The sequence below is a fragment of the Schistocerca cancellata genome, chromosome 5, assembly GCF_023864275.1.
Source record: "Schistocerca cancellata isolate TAMUIC-IGC-003103 chromosome 5, iqSchCanc2.1, whole genome shotgun sequence".
NCBI classification, from domain to species: domain Eukaryota; kingdom Metazoa; phylum Arthropoda; class Insecta; order Orthoptera; family Acrididae; genus Schistocerca; species Schistocerca cancellata.
Genome location: NC_064630.1, coordinates 298,645,984 through 298,666,929, shown reverse-complemented (window position 1 = coordinate 298,666,929; position 20,946 = coordinate 298,645,984). Strand labels below are relative to the sequence as shown.

The following is a 20,946-nucleotide window of genomic DNA, read 5'->3' as shown; positions in this document are numbered from 1 at the left end:
ACCAGGTGGCTTCCTCTTTCATTTCTTACCCCCAATCCATATTCACCTACTACATTTACTTCTCTTCCTTTTCCTACTACCAAATTCCAGTCACCCATGACTATTAAATTTTCATCTCCCTTCACTATCTGAATAATTTCTTTTATCTCGTCATACATTTCATCAATGTCTTCATCATCTGCAGAGCTAGTTGGCATATGAACTTGTACTACTGTGGTAGGCATTGGCTTTGTGTCTATCTTGAATATGTTATGTCTTTCTAAAATTGGAGGTGAGACCATTCCCAGAAAACTAATCAGTGCTTCTTTTAAGAACTTTGTTTGGCATCTGTTCTGTTTCTGTATGTACTTGAACTGATTACAGTACTAGTGTCATCTGCAGAAAGAACTCATTCAACTTGTATATTCGATGGAAGATTGTTTAGATATATGAAGAACAATAGTGGACCTAATATTGAGCTGTGGGGAATCCCATATGTGATTTCTCCCCATACAGAACTGTCTTCAGGCTATAATAGTTGAATTACCAATTACAGCTTCCTGTATTATTTTGGTAATGCATTCTAGTTATATCCTCAACACAAAATGAAAAGTTAAATTGTGGAATACATAATTTCTACAGCCAGTGACAAATATGATGTCCTTTTTAAAAAAGTCATGTCCTATGGGAAACATTGATATGACTTTTGAAGAAAATGGAAGCAACTATATGAATATCATGAGCTCAGATGGCAAACTAGTACTAAGTAAAGAAGGGAAATCTCTAAGGTGGAAGGATTACATAGAGGGGCTACTCTAGGGAAATTAACTTGATGTAAATGTTATAGAAAGGAAAGAGGAAGTAAATGAATATACAGTGGGAGATGCAATACTTCAAGAAGAATTTGACAGAGCACTGAAAGATGTAGGTCAAAAAAAAAAAAAAAAGAAAAACAAAAAGAAAAAGCTCTCCTTAGGAGAGCCAGCCATGAAAAAACTATTCCACCTGGCATGCAAGAAATTTGAGATAGATGAAATACCCCCAGATATCAACATGAATGTAACAATTCCCATTCCAAAGAAGGCAAGGGCTGACAGGTGTGAATAATCTCAAAGCATCAAACAATGAAAAATCCAGGATGAAAAGTAAGAAAATTATGAAAAGGATAGTTGGTACTCATAACATAGCAGAGATGCTAAGTCACAGATGGGCACAACAATAAAAAGTCTGTCAGAAAGGAAGCTTTTGGCTGACAAGACCTTTGTCAAAAATAGACAATACACACACACACACACACACACACACACACACACACACACACACACACATGTTAATGCAACTCACTCACATGTCCACTGTCTCTGGCAGCTGGAGGCAGACCACTACTACAGTAGTCTGGCATCAGCCACTGGAGACTATGGTCATGTATGTGTGAGTGGCATTTGTGTGTGTGTGTGTGTGTGTGTGTGTGTGTGTGTGTGTGTGTGTGTGTGTGTGTGTGTGTGTGCCCAGATGTGAGTGTGTGCATGCTTGCCTGTGGCTGTGTGTTGTCCATTTTTGACAAAGGACTTGTTGGCCAAAAGCTTGCTTTCTGAAAGTCCTCTTTTTTGTTGTTGTGCCTATCTGTGACTCAGCATCTCTGATATATGGTGAGTAACAACTATCCTTTTCATAATATTGTCTAACTAGTAGTTACAAAAGTCATGGCTGCAATGTTCTGACAAGAGTTATTTACAGAAGAATGGAAAAACTGATAGAAACTACTCTTGGGACACAGATCAATATGTAGGAACACTCAAGCCAATACTGATCTTATGATGTATGTTTGAAGAAAAGAAAGGCAAACCTACATTTATAGCATTTGTAGACTTTGAGAAAGCTATTGACAAAGTTTATTGGAGTACTTTCTTTGAAATTATGTTTGAAATTATGAAGGTTGCAGGGATAAATATAGAGACTGAAAGGTCACAGCTTATCCAGAAGCCAGAGAGCAGTTACATCAGGTGAAGGATATAAAAAGGAAGTACTAACCATGAAGAAAATGAGACAATCTTTCAGCCTATCCTAAATGTTACTTAATCTGCACACTTAGCAAGCAATAAAGGTAACATGAAAAACTGAGAAGGAATTAAATTTCAGTGAGAAGAAATAAAAACATTGAGGTTTGCCAATGACAATGAAACTCTCTAAGAGGAAAGGACTTGGAACAGTAGTTGAATGGAATTGATAGAGACTTAAAAAGAGGTTATAAAATGAGCATCAACAAAAATTAAATCAGAGGTAATGGAATGTAGGTGAATTAGACAAGATTCTGCTGAGGGAATTAGATTACAGAATGAGGCACTAAAATGAGTATGTGAGTTTTACAATTTGAGAAGCAAAATAAGCTATGATGACCAAAGTACATGGATATAAATTGCAGACTGCCTATAGCATGGAAAACACCTCTGAAAAATAGGAATTTGTTAGCATCCAATATAAATTTAAGTACTAGGAAGCCTTCTGTAAAGATATTTGTGTGGAGTGTATCCTTGTGTGAAGTTGAAATATGGATTGTAAGCAATTCACCTAAGAAGAGAATAGAAGATTTTGAAATGTGGTGCAACAGAAGTATGCTGAAGATTAGACATGCTGGATGAGTAAGGAATCAAATTGGAGAAAAAAGAAATTTATTGCACAAATTAACTAAAAAATTGACTAAAAGAAGGGATCAGGTGACAGGACACATCCTGAGGCATCAGTAGTCAGTTTGATAACAGAGGGAAGTTTTTTGTGTTGGCAGGGGGGGGGGGGGTGTAATAATTCTAGAGGCAGACCAAGGGATGAATACAGTAAGCACATTCATGTAGATATGTAGATGTAGGTTGCAGTAGTTATTCAGAGATAAAGAGGTTTGCAAAGAATAAAGTATTATGGAGAACTGCGCCAAGTCAGTCTTCTAACTGAAGACCACAGCAGCAAAAACACAAAGTATTTCTACTGCTCTGATGATGGCATGGTTAGCTTTGATGCCACACTGTGTGACTGTTAGTATATAATTTTATTCTAAATACTGCTTTAAGTTATGGCATATAGTACTCAGACATTTTGCAGGTTATTAGCACAGATGATATGGGATGGTAATAATTAGGTGATACAATTCCTTCCCCTTTGCCTTTACTACTAAGCTGAAGAGGCCCTGATAATCCTTGTATTTAGGCTATGGATTCATGAGCTAGTTTGTAATGTACAGGTAAATCTAACTGCTGTACAGGGACTTTAATAGAAAAATAATGTATGATACATGACATATGTTATTTTTCTATGAAAGTCCCTATGCAGTAGGTAAATCAGCAATCCATCTAATAATTATGGCACGTTTAGGATCCAGATTGGAGCTCCTAGAGGAAATTCTTCACATGACAGAAGTGTGAGGGAACCTGGCATTGTTTACCAGTGTCAAGTTGGAGAAACATGTGGTGAAGTTAATCTCAGTGGCACAGGTAAAACTCCTTAATGGACCTGTAATATTAAATTATCATGTTGAAGTAAGTGCTTGCAGTGAATTTTTATTGTAGTATTAAATATATTTTTGGACAATACATTCAGGCATTTAGTAAAAATTATGTTTTAAAATAACAAGCAGCAAAGGATATGTCTATTACTAAATCTCCTGCCAGTGATGACTTCATTAACTAATGATCTGTTAATTCAGTAGCTTTACATGTGACATTGGGGGTGTATACCGCATATCAAAATGTGAAATAAAATCAGAGCTGTTCACTATATGTCAGACAGAAAAGGGTATTTACTCTTTAAGTAGTAACAATGTAATGTATATGTCATGGCTGATAGACAAAGAGAAGAACAAACCAAAATATAGTAATTATAAAACAATTAAAAGTTACTCCAAACTTTGAATCAGCAGAAAGAGTAGTGAACATTTGTTTGTTTTTTAAAGATAAGTTTCATTTTGATCCAGTCCTATGTTATTACCATTAAAGATTTTAGCTTATCTCTACTTTTAATTGTAAATTTTCATATTCATCAGAATACCTCCTTAAATAATTGTTAAAGGAGTCACAGTTAAACTACACCTACTCTCACTGTACTGTAATGACAAAGTTTTATTGCTAAACAGAATCAAAATGTGTCATGTGATGCACACAGTCACATACATATTACAAGAAGAAAGACAGTCTTTGATCAGTAATTTCACTATGTAGGTCCCAGATGACAGCATAGTAAATGCAGCTTGAAAGTGAGCCAAATACAAATGTGGGAGTATGAATATGGGAGAAACAAACAAAATAGAACATTTTAATTGATTAATACAACTGCAGTAGCCACCAGAAAGATCGCGGGAGGCGCACATTGTCACGGCGCGTCATGGACGGTAGTTGCCGCAAGTAGAGTCCCGTCCACCAGAGGGCATGCCAGAATTCAGACGCGACCTCTGCTGGCATAACAACAACAACAACTCCAGCAGCACGGGCCGGGCCCAGTCAGTTAACATCGGGCATGCCTAGGACACAGTCCCGGTCTGCACTAAGTGAAGTGCGACGTAAACGTGAACAGTGTTACTACAACAACAGTCCCATTTCAATTAATAAATACGTAACACTTTCACTGTCTTTTGTTTCAAAGGTCCTTGGCATCAAGAACAGAAATCAGGTACTTTACTTTATTGACATAGTTTTTACTGAGGGGCTTAGTGGGAATATCAGATTGTTGATCTGCAGAGCTGACAAGTTCCAGATTGAATTTATTCATACAAAGTGATACTTCACATTTATGTGTGTTTTTTCACTTATAGTAGTCAGCAGTCTTGAACAACTGGATGGTACTTTGATGATCTATATGCAAAGTATTTGTTACTTTTCTTAGTTTGATAATGTTTCTCAAAATAACTTCTTTTACAGCTTAACAGGAAGCTAGATATTCTGCTTCTGTTGTTGACAAGGTTACCATTTTCTTCTTCTGAGAGATCCAAATTATGGTGGGTTCACCAAGTTTGACAACAAAACCAGTGGTTGATTTGATTGTCGAACAAGCACATCTCCTGCATAATGTGACCCACTAAAAGCAAATGAATAAACTCCTTGGAGAATATAAGCCACAAGAGACTATTCTCATTATTCTCATCAGGTATTTTAAGATTCTCTTCACTGCACTCCAATGTGTCTTTTATGGTTTTCAGTGTGCTGATCAGCAATGTGCACACCAAGCATGATATCAAGTCTAGTTACGACTGAAAGATGGAACAAGCTTCCAACAACTTGACTGTATGGTACACGTTAATATTTTAACTGAGTCCCAGTTCAGAGTACATTTGACAATCATGATCAGGTATTGCTGCAACACTGCAATTCCCCATGTAGTACTCTTCCAGCATAGCTGTAGCATATGTGTCTTGGTTTAAGAAGATAGAGACATCTTGAAACTGCTCTATTTGCAAACCTAGATAATAACTAACACTGCTCCTAGGTACATCAAGTTCCTCCAATTCATTCAGCAACATAGTGATGACTTCTCTAGACTCTGTTACAACCAGACCATTATCAATCAATGCGAATAGCTACATTAGTCTAGAGTCCACCCTCATCACTTACAAAAACACAGGAATATGCATCTGTGCTTTCAGGTCAATTTTATTTAGCACATAGGTGAATCATTGATTCCATACTTGTTTGAGTCCATAGATATTTTTCTTCAGTTAGCATACTCTTTTAGTACCAGCCTCAAAGCCCTCTGGTTGTTACATATATACTGCAGTATCAGCTACAGAAGAATGCTAAAGATTAGATGGGTAGATCACATAACTAATGAGGAGGTATTGAATAGAATTGGGAAGAAGAGGAGTTTGTGGCACAACTTGACAAGAAGAAGGGACCGGTTGGTAGGACATGTTCTGAGGCATCAAGGGATCTAAAATTTAGCATTGGAGGGCAGAGTGGAGGGTAAAAATCGTAGAGGGAGACCAAGGGATGAATACACTAAGCAGATTCAGAAGGATGTAGGTTGCAGTAAGTACTGGGAGATGAAGAAGCTTGCACAGGATAGAGTAGCATGGAGAGCTGCATCAAACCAGTCTCAGGACTGAAGACAACAACAACAACAACATCAGTTTCACTGTATAAAAATGCAGTTTTAACATAAAAAAGGCTCATGTTCAAGGTTTTGGATTCTGTGACAGATAAGATTATTCTAATGGAGTCAAACCTTACATCTGGACTGAAGAGTGAAGGTTTCAGTGCAGTCAGTGTTGTGCCTCTGTTGAAATATTCTAGTAAAAAGTTGTGCTTTAAGCCTATCCACAGTTGCATCTGTTTTGTTTATTTTCTGGGGGTTCAGTCATAAGACTGAGCCATGGAAATTCCTGGATGGAATAATGAAAATGTATGAAAATGATATTTTGCTGCTGACCTTATAAAGGAGATGTGGAGCTGCAGACAAGCATAACAAAAAGACCGCTACACATTTCAATCAGTCTGGCATCTGTGGCTATAAACAGTGGTAATGTGTGTGTGTGTGTGTGTGTGTGTGTGTGTGTGTGTGTATGTGTGTGTGTGTGTGTGTGTGTGTGTGTGTGTGTGTATGTGGGCCACTTAAAAAAATGTTTTTTGACTGAAAGCTTCACTGTATAGCAGTCTTTTTGTTGTGCCTGCATGCAGTGCAAAAATCCTTTATTTTGTATATACACTCCTGGAAATTGAAATAAGAACACCGTGAATTCATTGTCCCAGGAAGGGGAAACTTTATTGACACATTCCTGGGGTCAGATACATCACATGATCACACTGACAGAACCACAGGCACATAGACACAGGCAACGGAGTATGCACAATGTCGGCACTAGTACAGTGTATATCCACCTTTCGCAGCAATGTAGGCTGCTATTCTCCCATGGAGACGATCGTAGAGATGCTGGATGTAGTCCTGTGGAACGGCTTGCCATGCCATTTCCACCTGGCGCCTCAGTTGGACCAGCGTTCGTGCTGGACGTGCAGACCGCGTGAGACGACGCTTCATCCAGTCCCAAACATGCTCAATGGGGGACAGATCCGGAGATCTTGCTGGCCAGGGTAGTTGACTTACACCTTCTAGAGCACGTTGGGTGGCACGGGATACATGCGGACGTGCATTGTCCTGTTGGAACAGCAAGTACCCTTGCCGGTCCAGGAATGGTAGAACGATGGGTTCGATGATGGTTTGGATGTACCGTGCACTATTCAGTGTCCCCTCGACGATCACCAGTGGTGTACGGCCAGTATAGGAGATCGCTCTCCACACCATGATGCCGGGTGTTGGCCCTGTGTGCCTCGGTCGTATGCAGTCCTGATTGTGGCGCTCACCTGCACAGCGCCAAACACGCATACGACCATCATTGGCACCAAGGCAGAAGCGACTCTCATCACTGAAGACGACACATCTCCATTCGTCCCTCCATTCACACCTGTCGCGACACCACTGGAGGCGGGCTGCACGATGTTGGGGCGTGAGCGGAAGACGGCCTAACGGTGTGCGGGACCGTAGCCCAGCTTCATGGAGATGGTTGCGAATGGTCCTCGCCAATACCCCAGGAGCAACAGTGTCCCTAATTTGCTGGGAAGTGGCGGTGCGGTCCCCTACGGCACTGCGTAGGATCCTACGGTCTTGGCGTGCATCCGTGCGTCGCTGCGGTCCGGTCCCAGGTCGATGGGCACGTGCACCTTTCGCCGACCACTGGCGACAACATCGATGTACTGTGGAGACCTCACGCCCCACGTGTTGAGCAATTCGGCGGTATGTCCACCCGGCCTCCCGCATGCCCACTATACGCCCTCGCTCAAAGTCCGTCAACTGCACATACGGTTCACGTCCACGCTGTCGCGGCATGCTACCAGTGTTAAAGACTGCGATGGAGCTCCGTATGCCATGGCAAACTGGCTGACACTGACGGCGGTGGTGCACAAATGCTGCGCAGCTAGCTCCATTCGATGGCCAACACCGCAGTTCCTGGTGTGTCCGCTGTGCTGTGCGTGTGATCATTGCTTGTACAGCCCTCTCGCAGTGTCCGGAGCAAGTATGGTGGGTCTGACACACCGGTGTCAATGTGTTCTTTTTTCCATTTCCAGGAGCGTATAAGAGACAGGCTCATAACAATGTCTCATACATGCAGAGAGTATATTAAGAATGGCATTTTTAATAGGTTTTTTTTCATTTCTGCCTTGTTTAATAAGTTTCTTCCTATTTGATACACAGATTTTGTGCAATCTTCATTGACTTACTGTTTCGTACAGTTAATTTTGGAATTTAGATTATCTCCAACTGATTTAGTTTCGTCATCTGCCTGATTCAGGCTCTCCTCTTGACTAGGCTGTATGTCCTGAATGGTCTAGGATTTTAGGAACAGTTGATTATCTTTCTTGACAATTTTCCCAGGTTTACAATCCTTGTATAATTTGCCTAAGAAAACAGTGTCATGATCTTTCTGAAGAAGTAAGTGCAATATCCTTTCAACTTTGTATCACATCCAACCAGCAAACTTTTTCAGCTTTGGAATCTTATCTGTTCTTTGGATTGTTTATGTATACCATCTGTCTGAATATCCTGAGTTCAGCAACATAACATTCCAGCCCTGTCCTAAATTTGTGAGGTGTTATTCCATCAACACTACTTGTATCTGTTCCATTCAGTATATAAATTGACATATCTATGGTTTCAGCCCATAATCATATTTGCAGCTGGTTAACTTGAAATGTCCATGAAATCTCCAACAAAGTTCAGCTCTCATGTTCAGTTGCACAGTTCTGTTGGGGGCTGTAGGCTACTGGTTTAATTAATAAATTCTACTCCCATATCAGTTATGATAAATTTAATTCCATGCTCAGCTCAGTTATCAATGGTTTTTATGAAATATTTAAGGTGTCTGCCCACTTCAGAATTAAGTTTTAAGAAATATACAGTTCACAAATGAAGATAGTCATCTTTTAACAAAAGAAAGTACCACAAACCACCAACTAAATTAATGTGTATAGGACTGCAAAAATTACTGTTAATCAACTCAACTGTCTTTTCTGGCTCTGAGTAACTTTTTTGGAAAAAAATTTCCCATAATGCAATCCTAACATATGCTTTTATCTTCTTCCTCAAATTGAATTTGTATGTCCTTCAAAAACTTTTTTACATTGGAAAAATGTTGGTGTGTAAGACTTTCATGACATATTTTAAAATCTATCTTAGTGGCCATATTTGCCTGGATAATGTAACTTTTAACTCAATGGAATCTTAAACTTCATGTTATAAAATTTTTCTTCATGAACTCCCACTACAACAACATTTTCTCCCTGATAGAGTGTATTGCCTCATCAGATTTAAATGTTATACCCAAGTCAAAAGCTACTCCATGTGAGAATAAATTGAACTGAGTCCATGGCATGTATAAAGTATTCGCCAGATGTTTCTCATTCCATCGTTCTCCATCAAAGGCTAAATTTTTTATGTCACCCTTTCCTTCTGATGGCTTAAAGTTACCATTGCCATCAGAGATTGGGACTTCACCCTCATTTGAATTGTAACTTGTAAACCATTCAGTTTGATTACACATGTTATCTGTAGGACCAGAATTTAAAACCATCCATTTTTATCCACTTGTTTGTCTGCTGCTGATGAGAGAATTTTGCTTAACAGTACATCCCTTCTCAATTTACATTGCCTCTGACCTTGATTTTTTTCACATAAGATTTCTGCAATCTTTTTGCAATGTCCAAGTTTATACTATTTGAAGCAAAACTTCTACAGTCTTTTGCCCGATGGACAGGTTTATTATGTGGGAAATATATACCTGTTTATATTCAAGGTGAGGGTTATTCTTAATGTGATTGTATCTCTGTTGTTTACATGCCAGATGCATCACTCCCTTTGTATCTTACTGGAGATTTAGAGTTTTTCTCACATCAACAAACTTGAGATCAAATACTCTAGAGTTTCTTGACTAGCATGCGTTTATTCCCACACACTCATTGGTAACATCATTAACAACCTTGTTATCACCATAGAGGTGTAAATATTTTCACCTAAATTCTTCAAGCAATGTGCCAGGTCTCATAACTGTGAAATGTAGGTAAGCATGGCACTTGAAAAATTCCTTTTTAAGCTGTATAATTGATTCTGGAGTAAATGTATGGTTCCATTTGTAATCTTACCCTCCCACACATTACCATTAAATTTATCAGTCTGTGAAACAGTTTTGAAAGCATCAAGGTGCATAAGATACACAACAGTAAAACTTTTAACTACCTTCATTTCCTTTTTTATTGTTGGCTGCATTTCTCACATCTAGGTGTACATTCTTGAGGGTGAAATTTTGATTTTGTGGGTTCCAGTTGATATGAATAATTGCTATGACTTTGTTTAGTTTTATCTCATTCTTCTACATCACACTGACTTCACAGTCTCCATTTCCATAAAACCAACAGTTATACTGTTATTGACAGAGTTAAAAACATATCATTTAACATTGTTAACATATATTAACATAGGCCTATAGTATCCTAATGTATAATATTGCTCAATGTTTTCAATTTAACACAAACAGCAAGATTACTCTTCTAAGTATTCATTTACAGAGTAAAAACAGTGACACAACAAATATGACTTAACGGCTTTGCTAAATTTTATGTTGTCCGTTTCCATCAGAGGCATGCCCACTACTCAAAACATTCTGCGGTACTCACAATATTCCAAAGAGTTTACAAAGCAAAGAGTCTATAAACTTTCTTAACAAAAGAAGAATCTTCACCAAGTTATATCATAATATTGTAAATGAATCCAGAAATAAATTTAATAATTAGCGTTAGATTGTGCAATTAATAATATGAATTTTAAGTATGCCAGGTACCTCGTAATTTCATATATTTCTAGAAGAAGAAGAGTTTTAGCCATATTGATTGAAACAAATTGATTTCTTTTTATACATTTTAGCCTGACATATAACACATATTATACAAAATCATATGAAATTCTTTTAGTGAAACAGCTGCAGTAGTTTTAACCTATACAAGATACAAAATACTTTTTGGTATTGGCTATTTCTATAAGGGAAGGTAATGTCAGAGGAGCATGTCCTATTACAATACCCCCTCACAAAATTTGGAAAAAGTATGTTTATAATATTTTGTGACAGACTATAGGGTTTGCCATACAGTAAACAAAATGATACCAAAAGATAGAACATACATGTGTAGAAGTATGATACATAACATATTACAGTAAACATAAGAAAAATATCTACTATACAAGTCATAATCAGGATATGGCATTCATATTTACAGACATGTGGAACATGCTGTAACAAGACAAATAATACAAGGTTAAAATTCCACCATTGCAACATTAAACTATAGAAATAAATACAGAGGCAAGGTAAATTCTAGAATTACACATTGTAAATTAGCGTCCATACATTCAATTCTTCAAAATCCACAAAAGAGAAGAGAAAAATTTCAGAACCTAAGTATATGACAGGTGAGCTGACTCAAAAAACTCACAATGCTGTGTACAGACCAAAAGAATATACTCAGTCATAAGTAGGAATATAGCACAAAAGCAATCAGCCATGTAAACCAGAGTATTTAAGGATATGTTGATTCAAGAAGGAACAAAATAGTGGAAAAATGTTAGGGCCTAAGTTTACATTGTGGGGATTGACCCATGAGTCCAGACCACACCAACTGCAAACCAGAAAAAAATGTTTTGACACAACAAAAGGAATAAAGCTCATAATTATATCAATAATTTCAATCATATGCAAAGAATAATTGTAAGTAGCATCTAGCATCAATCAAGTGTTGTATGCTCTCCTTGAGTACACACACACACACACACACACACGCACACACACACACACACACATACAGTCGCAATGACTGAGGTACCCAAAACATTGCTAACCATGAGTCTGTGCACGACTCAAGTCCCAATCAGATACAATATTGCAATACTCAGCATAAATACATTCTATTAACATTTTGACCCTGCTAGAAGTTACCACTATCTCTGTTTCTTTAGTTATTGCCATTTTGATTATTATGGTACATGCTTCTTTCTACTACTCTATCCAGCCTGACAAATTATCATAAAAATTTTTCAAGGTAATTGTCAGGTCTGTGTAATAAATCCCACTGCAACCTCTCTGCTAATCTCCTTTTTAATGCATCAATCAATGTCATTTCATCAAATGGTTTGTCAAAATGTGTTAGTTTCTTAAATTGATTCTTACAAAATTCTTTCAGGGTTCCATTCCTATTCCTATAATTTGGACCATTCAGAAATTCACTTATAATTCTCCATTGTTCAGCTTCCAACCAAGATTTATTTAAAACCTTCTTTTGAAACTTTGATATGTCTTCCACTGACTTAAATTTAGATTTACCCAAGACAGAGCTTTGCCTTCAAGACATCTTTTAATGAATTTAACTTTTTGATTGTTACACATGCCTAACATAAAACTATCTCTATAGTGGTGCAGAAAATCCACTGGATGTAAATTGTCTGATGGAAAACTTTTCATTGGATGTTGGTCCACACAGTACCATTGTTTGAATACAGATTTTTGTGAGTACAATTTTCCTGAACTGCTGAAATTTTCTGATCTAAAATATTTACATTATTTAGCATACTGGTTTCAACATTTAAAATTTAATGATGTAAACTATAACAGTTCTGATCCATTTCTTCCGCAACAGCCTTCTGTTTAACTCTGAAAACATCAACTTTCTTCGTTTGTTGTATGCATTGGGCAACTAACACATTTTCAGGAATAATAAATTTATTTCCTAAGATCTCAGCTTTTTCATTCACACTTTTTAATCTCTCTGACAAGCCCTTTTTTAGCTCCAAAACCTAACTAATAATATGGTCTATTTGGTATTGCACCCCATCCATTTTACTATTGTTTCCAGTTTCTATTTCCATTAACTGATCATTGACTACACTAAATTTGCTATTGTTATCTGTCTTCATTTCCTCTAATTTTGACAAAAGTAACTGCAAAATATAAGTTTTAACTGTTTGTTTGCTAACAACACTTTCACATGTTTCAGACATGTTCAGACTGTGCCCTACTGCTTTCACTTCTACCCTCATCTCTATTCATTTTCCTAGCAGACACCTGAGTCCGTAAAAAAATCACAAATAGTTTGTGCTTACCTTTCATCTTATTGTAGTTTGTCATCATAGTCGTAAGGTCCTCTTTCAGTTCATCAGATCTGTCACTGCTGACAGTATTTTTTGAATGTTGATACATAAAGGTTGGCTTCAAATGTTGATATGACTGTTGGGCAGTCCTTGGGCCTTCTTTCTTCAAGTGATCAGGACTTTCATATCACCTGCAAATGACACAAATCACTATCTTTTTCTCTTCTGCAACAGGCAAAACTTAGTTATCAGTCAACTGATCCCGGACAAGCCCCCATTTGTAATCTTACCCTCCCACACATCACCATTAAATTTCTCAGTCTCTGCAAAAGTTTTGAAAGCTTTGACAGGTGTAAGGTATACAAAAGAAAAACTTTTAATTACTTTCATTTTCTCTTGTTGTTGGCTGCAGTTCTTTCTTCTCGGGGTACATTGTTGAGGGGGAAATTTTGATTTTGTGGGTTCCAGTTGATCCGAATAATTGATAAAGTACTTTCTGTTGCTATGACTTTTTTTTAATTTTATCCCATTCTTCTACATCACACTGACTTCACAATCTCCATTTCCATAAAACCAATAATTATATTGTTATTGGCAAAATTAAAAACACGACCATTTCCATCAGAGACATGGCCACTACTCTTAACAGTCTGCAGTATTCACATTATTCCAAAGAGTTTACAAAGCAAAGAGTTTACAAACTTTCTTAACAAAAGAAGGATCTTCAACAAGTTATATCATTACTTTTCAAATGAATCCAGAAATTAATTTAATAATTAGCATTAGATTCTGCAACTAATAATAGGAATTTTAAGTATGCCAGATATTTCATAGTTTCAAATAATTTTAAAAGAAGAATAATTTTAGTTGTATCAGTTGTAACAAATTAATTTCTTTTTATACATTTTAGCCTGAAATATAATACAGCGTATATAACACCACATAAAACAGCTGAGATAATTTTAATATATACAAGATTCAACAGCTAAAAGCTAGGGGAAACTACAGCCGTAATTTTTCCCGAGGGCATACAGCTTTACTGTATGGTTAAATGATTATGGCATCTCATGGGTAAAATATTCTGGAGATGAAATAGTCCCCCATTTGGGTCTCTGGGCAGGGACTACTCAGGAGGACATTGTTATCAGGAGAAAGAAAACTGGTGTTCTACGGATCGGAGCATTGAATGTCAGAGACGTTAATCGGGCAGGTAGGTTAGAAAATTTAAAAAGGGAAATGGATAGGTTAAAGTTGGATATAGTGGGAATTAGTGAAGTTCAGTTTTAGGGGGAACAGAAGTTCCGGTCAGGTGACCACAGAGTTATAAATACAAAATCAAACAGGGGTATGCAGGAATAGGTTTAATACTGAATAAAAAAATAGGAACATGGGCAAGCTACTACAAACATCATAGTGAATGCATTATTGTGGCCAAGATAGATACAATGCCCACAACTACCACAGTAGTACACGTTTATATGCCAACTAGTTCTGCAGATGAAAAGAGATTGATGAAATATATGATGAGATAAAAGAAGTTATTCATATAGTGAAGGGAGATGAAAATTTAATAGTTGTGGGTGAATGAAAGAGGAAGCCGCCTGGTAGAATTTTGCACAGAGCATAACTTAATCACAGCCAACACTTGGTTCAAAAATCATGAAAGAAGGTTATATACATGGAAGAGACCTGGAGATACTGGAAGGTTTCAGATAGATTATATAACAGTAAGACAGACATTTAGGAACCAGGTTCTAAACTGTAAGACTTTTCCAGGGTCGGAAGTGGTCTATGACCACAATCTATTTGTTATGAACTGTAGATTAAAACTGAAGAAATTGCAAAAAGGTGGAAATTTAAGGAGATGGGACTTGGAAAAACTGACAGATGCGGAGGTTGTAGAGAGTTTCAGGGAGAGCATTAGGGAACAATTGACAAGAATGGGGGAAAGAATTACAGTAGAAGAAGAATGGGTAGCTTTTAGAGATGAAATAGTGAAGGCAACAGAGGATCAAGTAGGTAAAAAGATGAGGGGCAGTAGAAATCCTTGGGTAATGGAAGAAATATTTAATATAATTGATGAATGGAGAAAATATAAAAATGCAGTAACTGAAGCAGGCAAAAAGGAATACAAACATCTAAAAGATGAGATTGACAGGAAGTGCAAAATGGCTAAGCAGGGATGGCTAGAGGACAAATGTAAGGACGTAGAAGCTTGTATCACCAGGGGTAAGATAGATACTGCCTACAGGAAAATTAAAGGGACCTTTGGAGAAAAGAGATCCACTTGTATGAATATCAAGTGCTCAGATGGAAACACAGTTCTAAGTGAAGAAGTGAAAACAGAAAGATGGAAGCAGTATATTGAGGGTCTAATCATGGGTAATGTACCTGAGGACAATGTTATGGAAATGGAAGAGAATGTAGCTGAAGACAAAATGGGAGATATGATACTGTGTGAAGAGTTTGACAGGGCACTGAAAAATCAAAGTCAAAACAAGGCCTGGGAGTAGACAACATTCTATTAGAACTACTGATAGCCTTGAGAGAGCCAGCCTGACAAAACTCTACCGTCTGGTGAGGAAGGTACATAAGACAGGCAAAATTCCCTCAAACTTCAAGAAGAATATAATAATTCCAACCCCAAAGAAAGCAGGTGTTGACAGATGTGAAAATTACCAAACTATCAGTTTAATAAGTCACGGCTGCTAAATACTAACATGAATTCTTTACAGACGAATGGAAAAACTGGTAGAAGCTGACCTTGTGGAAGATCATTTTGGATTCCGTTGAAATGTTGGAACACGTGAGGCAATACTGATCCTACAACTTATATTAGAAGATAGATTAAGGAAAGGCAAACCTATGTTTCTAGCATTTGTAGACTTAGAGTAAGCTTTTGACAATGTTGACTGGAATACACTCTTTCAAATTCTGAAGGTGGGAGGGGTAAAACACAGGGAGCAAAAGGATATTTACAATTTGTACAGAATCCAGATAGCAGTTGTAAGAGTCGAGGGGCATGAAAGGGAAGCAGTTGTTAGGAAGGGAGTGAGACAGGGTTGTAGCCTATCCCTGATGTTATTCAATCTGTATACTGAGCAAGTAACAAAGGAAACAAAAGAAAAACTCAGAGTAGGTATTAAAATCCATGGAGAAGAAATAAAAACTTTAAAGTTCACCAATGACATTGTAATTCTGTCAGAGACAGCAAAGGACCTGGAAGAGCAGTTGAATGGGATGGACAGTATCTTAAAAGGAGGAAATAGGTTGAACATCAACAATAGAAAAACGAGGATAATGGAATGTAGTCGAATTAAATCAGGTGATGCCAAGGTAACTAGATTAGGAAATGAGGCACTAAAATTGGTAAATAAGTTTTGTTATTTTGGGAGCAAAATAACAGATGATGGTCAAAGTAGAGAGGATATAAAATGTAGACTGGCAATGGCAAGGAAAGTGTTTCTGAAGAAGAGAAATTTGTTAACATTGTGTATAGATTTAAGTGTCAGGAAGTCATTCCTGAAAGTTTTTGTAAGGAGGGTAGCCATGTATGGAAGTGAAATGTGGATGATAAATAGTTTGGACAAAAGAGAATAGAAGTTTTCCAAATGTGGTGCTACAGAAGAATGCTCAAGATTAGATGGGTAGATCACATAACTAATGAGGAGGTATTGAATAGAATTGGGGATCAGTTGGTAGGAGATGTTCTGAGGCATCAGAGGATCACCAATTTAGCATTGGAGGGCAGCGTGGAGGGTAATAATCGGAGAGGGAGACCAAGAGAGGAATGCACTAAGCAGTTTCAGAAGGATGTAGGTTGCAGTAAGTACTGGGAGATGAAGAAGCTTGCACAGGATAGAGTAGCATGGAGAGCTGCACCAAACCAGTCTCTGGATTCAAGAACACAACAACAACAACAACAACAACAACAACATGAGACTCAAAACACTTTTTGGTATTTGCTATTTCTATAAGGAAAGATAATGTCAGAGGAAGGTTTCCCATTACACATTGTTTTTCTGTTTGCAAACTGAATTTAGTTTGGTCCACACGGCAGGTGAAGATTCTCAATTTCTCCTCAAATGTTCCAATAATTTTCTGAGCTGCATTGTCCATTTTTTCCATGCTGTCAGATACTTTTCATATGCCTGTAGTGAATCATTCTTATGCATTGGTTTAGTTGTTTGGCTAATGACAATATCCCAAGTTCCCATAGCATTTATAGTTGTACTAAAATTTGCAGGCCGGTCAGTTCTCAATTCCTGAGATGAGTTTTGTAATGTTGTTTTCCTTCATTTTAATGTTTAATTTTCATTTGCACATGTCAGAAATAACCTCAAAACTTCTCGAGAAAGTTTTTGATACAGTACACTGTACTCTGTTTTATTTATGTCACAAAAAACTTGTACTCAGTCATTAATGGGCCCATAACCCATTAAAGGAGTCACAGTGCAGCAATACTGGTTCTCACTGTATGATAATGACAAAAGTTTTATTGCTAAACAGTTACAAAATGAGCCATGTGACACACACAGTCATGTACACATTACAAGAAGAACAGACATTGTTTTTACCGATAAGTTCAATACAGAAGTCCCAGATGGCAGTATGGTATATGCAACTGGAAAGTGTGCCAAATACAAACATGAGAGCACAGCCCTGTTTACGAATATGGGAGAAACAAACAAAATTATGACTACAATATCAGTACTTCATATATGGACTCAGTGAACTCATGCAAATACCTGAGTGTAGCAGTTTGATGAAATCAAAAAGGCAAATACAATATTTGTGGCAGTTTATTGGGATGTGAAATAGATGATCACATGGGCTCATTTCAAGGTAAAGCAAGTGGCACACTCTGATTCATTGGTAGAATACTATGAAAAGGCAATCATCCTCAATCCATTCTGTACCACTGACCATTTATGTGGGACCTGTACATCATAGGAGAAGAAGGGATAATGAATGTGTACATAGAAGAAGAGCAATACAAATGGTCACAGGTTTGTTTCAATGAGAAGAGATATTCATGGAATGAAGAAAAATTTGAACTGGCAGAGGTTTGAAGGTAGACATCAACTATCTTATTAAAGCCTACTTAAAAAGTTTCAAGAACAATTATTGTATGAGGAATTAATGAATATATGACAGATACCTATGTATCACTTCACAAAGACAAAATTAATATTTTGGCTTTCTAGCAGAAAGCTGAAATGTATAGCAGTCCTTTTGTTGTGTCTCTCTGCAACTCAGCATCTGCTTGCAATGGTGAGTAGCAGACTATCCTTTTCATAATATTTTTGTTCTATCCTGGATTTTCCATTGTTAAAAGAAAAAAAAAAATAGGTGAAGTGCTGCTCTCATGAAGCATTTAAGAAGTTATTCTTCTCATTCCCATATGCAAATGCAACAGGAAGAAACCCTAATATGTAATACAATGGGAAGCACACTCCTACCCCCCCCCCCCCCCCACTCCCCCCTCACTCCCAACACCACCGCCGCCACCACCGTTTACTTTACATGGTGTGCAAAGATGCAAAGTATAGCTGTAGATGTAAATATAGATATACAGTTGCGTGAAAATCTCAGTTCTGACTATGGGATCATATCATGCATAGACTTACTGAACAAGACAAGGATCCTCTTGAGTTGTAGAGATATAGGAGAAAGTATATGTTACTGAAGTTCAAAAGCACTGATGAATGAATTACTGAATTCCTCTTCGGTGAATATTAACTTTATTTTGTCATTCAGATTGACAGATTTTCTGGAATATGATACAGGTGGTTTCAAATTATAGCCCAAGGTTCATCACTTTATTTGAAACACTTTGCAGTTCATCAACTGCCAAAAATGGAGCCATACTGTAATCATGTGCAAAAGTCAAGCTGCTTGTCAGAAATTGTCAGGATAGCCCTTGAGTCATGAATATAATGCACACTGCTGCACTAAGTATTAACTATTCCAGCAAACACCCCATTTGACTTCATGGAGGAATCTTCTAACTATGCAACTAAATGAAATACAGTTTCTTTTTTGCCAGATGCATTTGCCTCCTTTTATTTGTGAAGCACCTTCAGTGGCAATTTACAGTGTTATTAGTCCATATTAGACCATATGTTTGGTCCTTTAGATGTGTTCCTATTTATTGAATCTTGCCCTTACTTATCTCTGCCAGACCAAAGAACAGTTGATGCCCCATCATCCCAGAGTACAAGCATTTTGATGCCTGCTGATTTTGACATGAGCTTGTTTATTCTGCAGAGAACACCGCAAGCAATCAAGCATCAGTGTGTGAAACATAAGGTTAGCTATTCAAGTTAGTTATGTGTGAAAATGAGAAACATGTTATATTTTAGGACAATCCTACTGAATCTGAAAAGCAATGGCTAACTCAAGTGAAGTTATGAAACTATATGCCAGTGTATTTTGGACGAACTTTAGACATTGTAGGGACATTTTCTATGAACCTAAAATACAGAGTCCATAAAAACAGCATGTGTAAACTCTTTGTCAGACTGTATTGGGATATAGATATTGCCAATGGGTTTAAATTATGAGCATGTTGTAGGACGGTCTTTTGTTCAACATATGTTGTTACTTTCATCATGATAGTGAGGAAAGAAAGGCTGAAACATACTTGACATTCAAGCAGCAAAAATGCATTCTGGAATTGTTTATCAAATTCAATAATGACATTGAAGAACACCATCACATGAGGTAAGAATTTGAAACAAAACCCCAAACCTGACTATACAATTAAACACACTGAAACTTCCTGGCCGATTAAAATTTTGTATCCAATTGGGATTGAAACACAGAAGTTTTGCCTTTCATGGGAAAGTGCTCTACTGTGTTTGAGTCTTGGTCCAGCAGACAGTTTTAATCTGGGAGGAATTTCCATATCAACACACCCTCCAATGCAGAATGAAAATTCATTCTGAAAACAATTTCCCAGGCAGTGGCTATGCCATTTCTCTGCAGCAGCCTTTCTTCCAGAAATGCTAGTCCCCAAAGTTATATAGAGGATTTGGAATGTATGTGATGAGGTGTTGGTGGGATTTAACTCTGAGGATGGATCATGAGTCATGCTCAGATTGCTTAGTTGGTAGCGCACATACCCATGAGAGGCAAAGGACCTAAATTTGGTGCACAGTCTGGCAAACAGTTTTAATCTACCAGGAAGTTTCAAGTCAGTGCACACTCTGCTGCAGAGTGAAGTTCAGTCTGGAATTTAACACATTACTGTTACATTTGAAGTGCACAGAACAATTTGTGATATTCACAAAGGAACATCTGAAAGATTGCATACAGCTACAAGTCCTGCTCCATCAGTTCTCATATTGGGAAAGTTTGTTACTTCTCCACAGATGTCTGCTGTGCAGTGTTCATGTGAAAAGAGAATTAACAGTGCAAGGGTACAACAAATTCCAAAAGCTGCTAAGAAGAAAGGTTGCATCCAATAATACTGCATATGTTAAACAATGATGATCCTGACTGTCAAATACAATTTTGCGAATGGTACCAGTAAATAACTGGAGATGAACAGTTGTGACAAAGGTAGTGTGGACTGAAGAGGCCCAGTTTAAACAAAATGGTAGTGAATCAACATAACTGTGTCTACAGGGCACTAAAATATTCTCAAGTTCATGTGGATAAGGCAGTCAATCTACCAGGGATTCATTTGTGGTGTGGACTGTCATCTAGGGTCTTGGTATGACCCTTATTCTTTGATAGTACTGTTATGAATTGCTCCTGAAAATGTTGTGTGAATTAATTCTGCTAGGTGTATGTTTGCTTTAT

At 37.4% G+C, this 20,946-nt stretch overlaps 1 protein-coding gene across 1 annotated transcript in view; it reads left to right on the top strand.

The window, feature by feature from the left end:
• LOC126188103 (integrin alpha-4-like) overlaps positions 1-20,946 on the top strand; it is a 506,794-nt gene that overhangs the window by 21,180 nt on the left and 464,668 nt on the right. Inside the window, exon 2 of the mRNA XM_049929569.1 lies at positions 3,343-3,461. Coding sequence (XP_049785526.1) covers positions 3,343-3,461 — 119 coding nt within the window. The remainder of the gene's footprint in view (positions 1-3,342; positions 3,462-20,946) is intronic.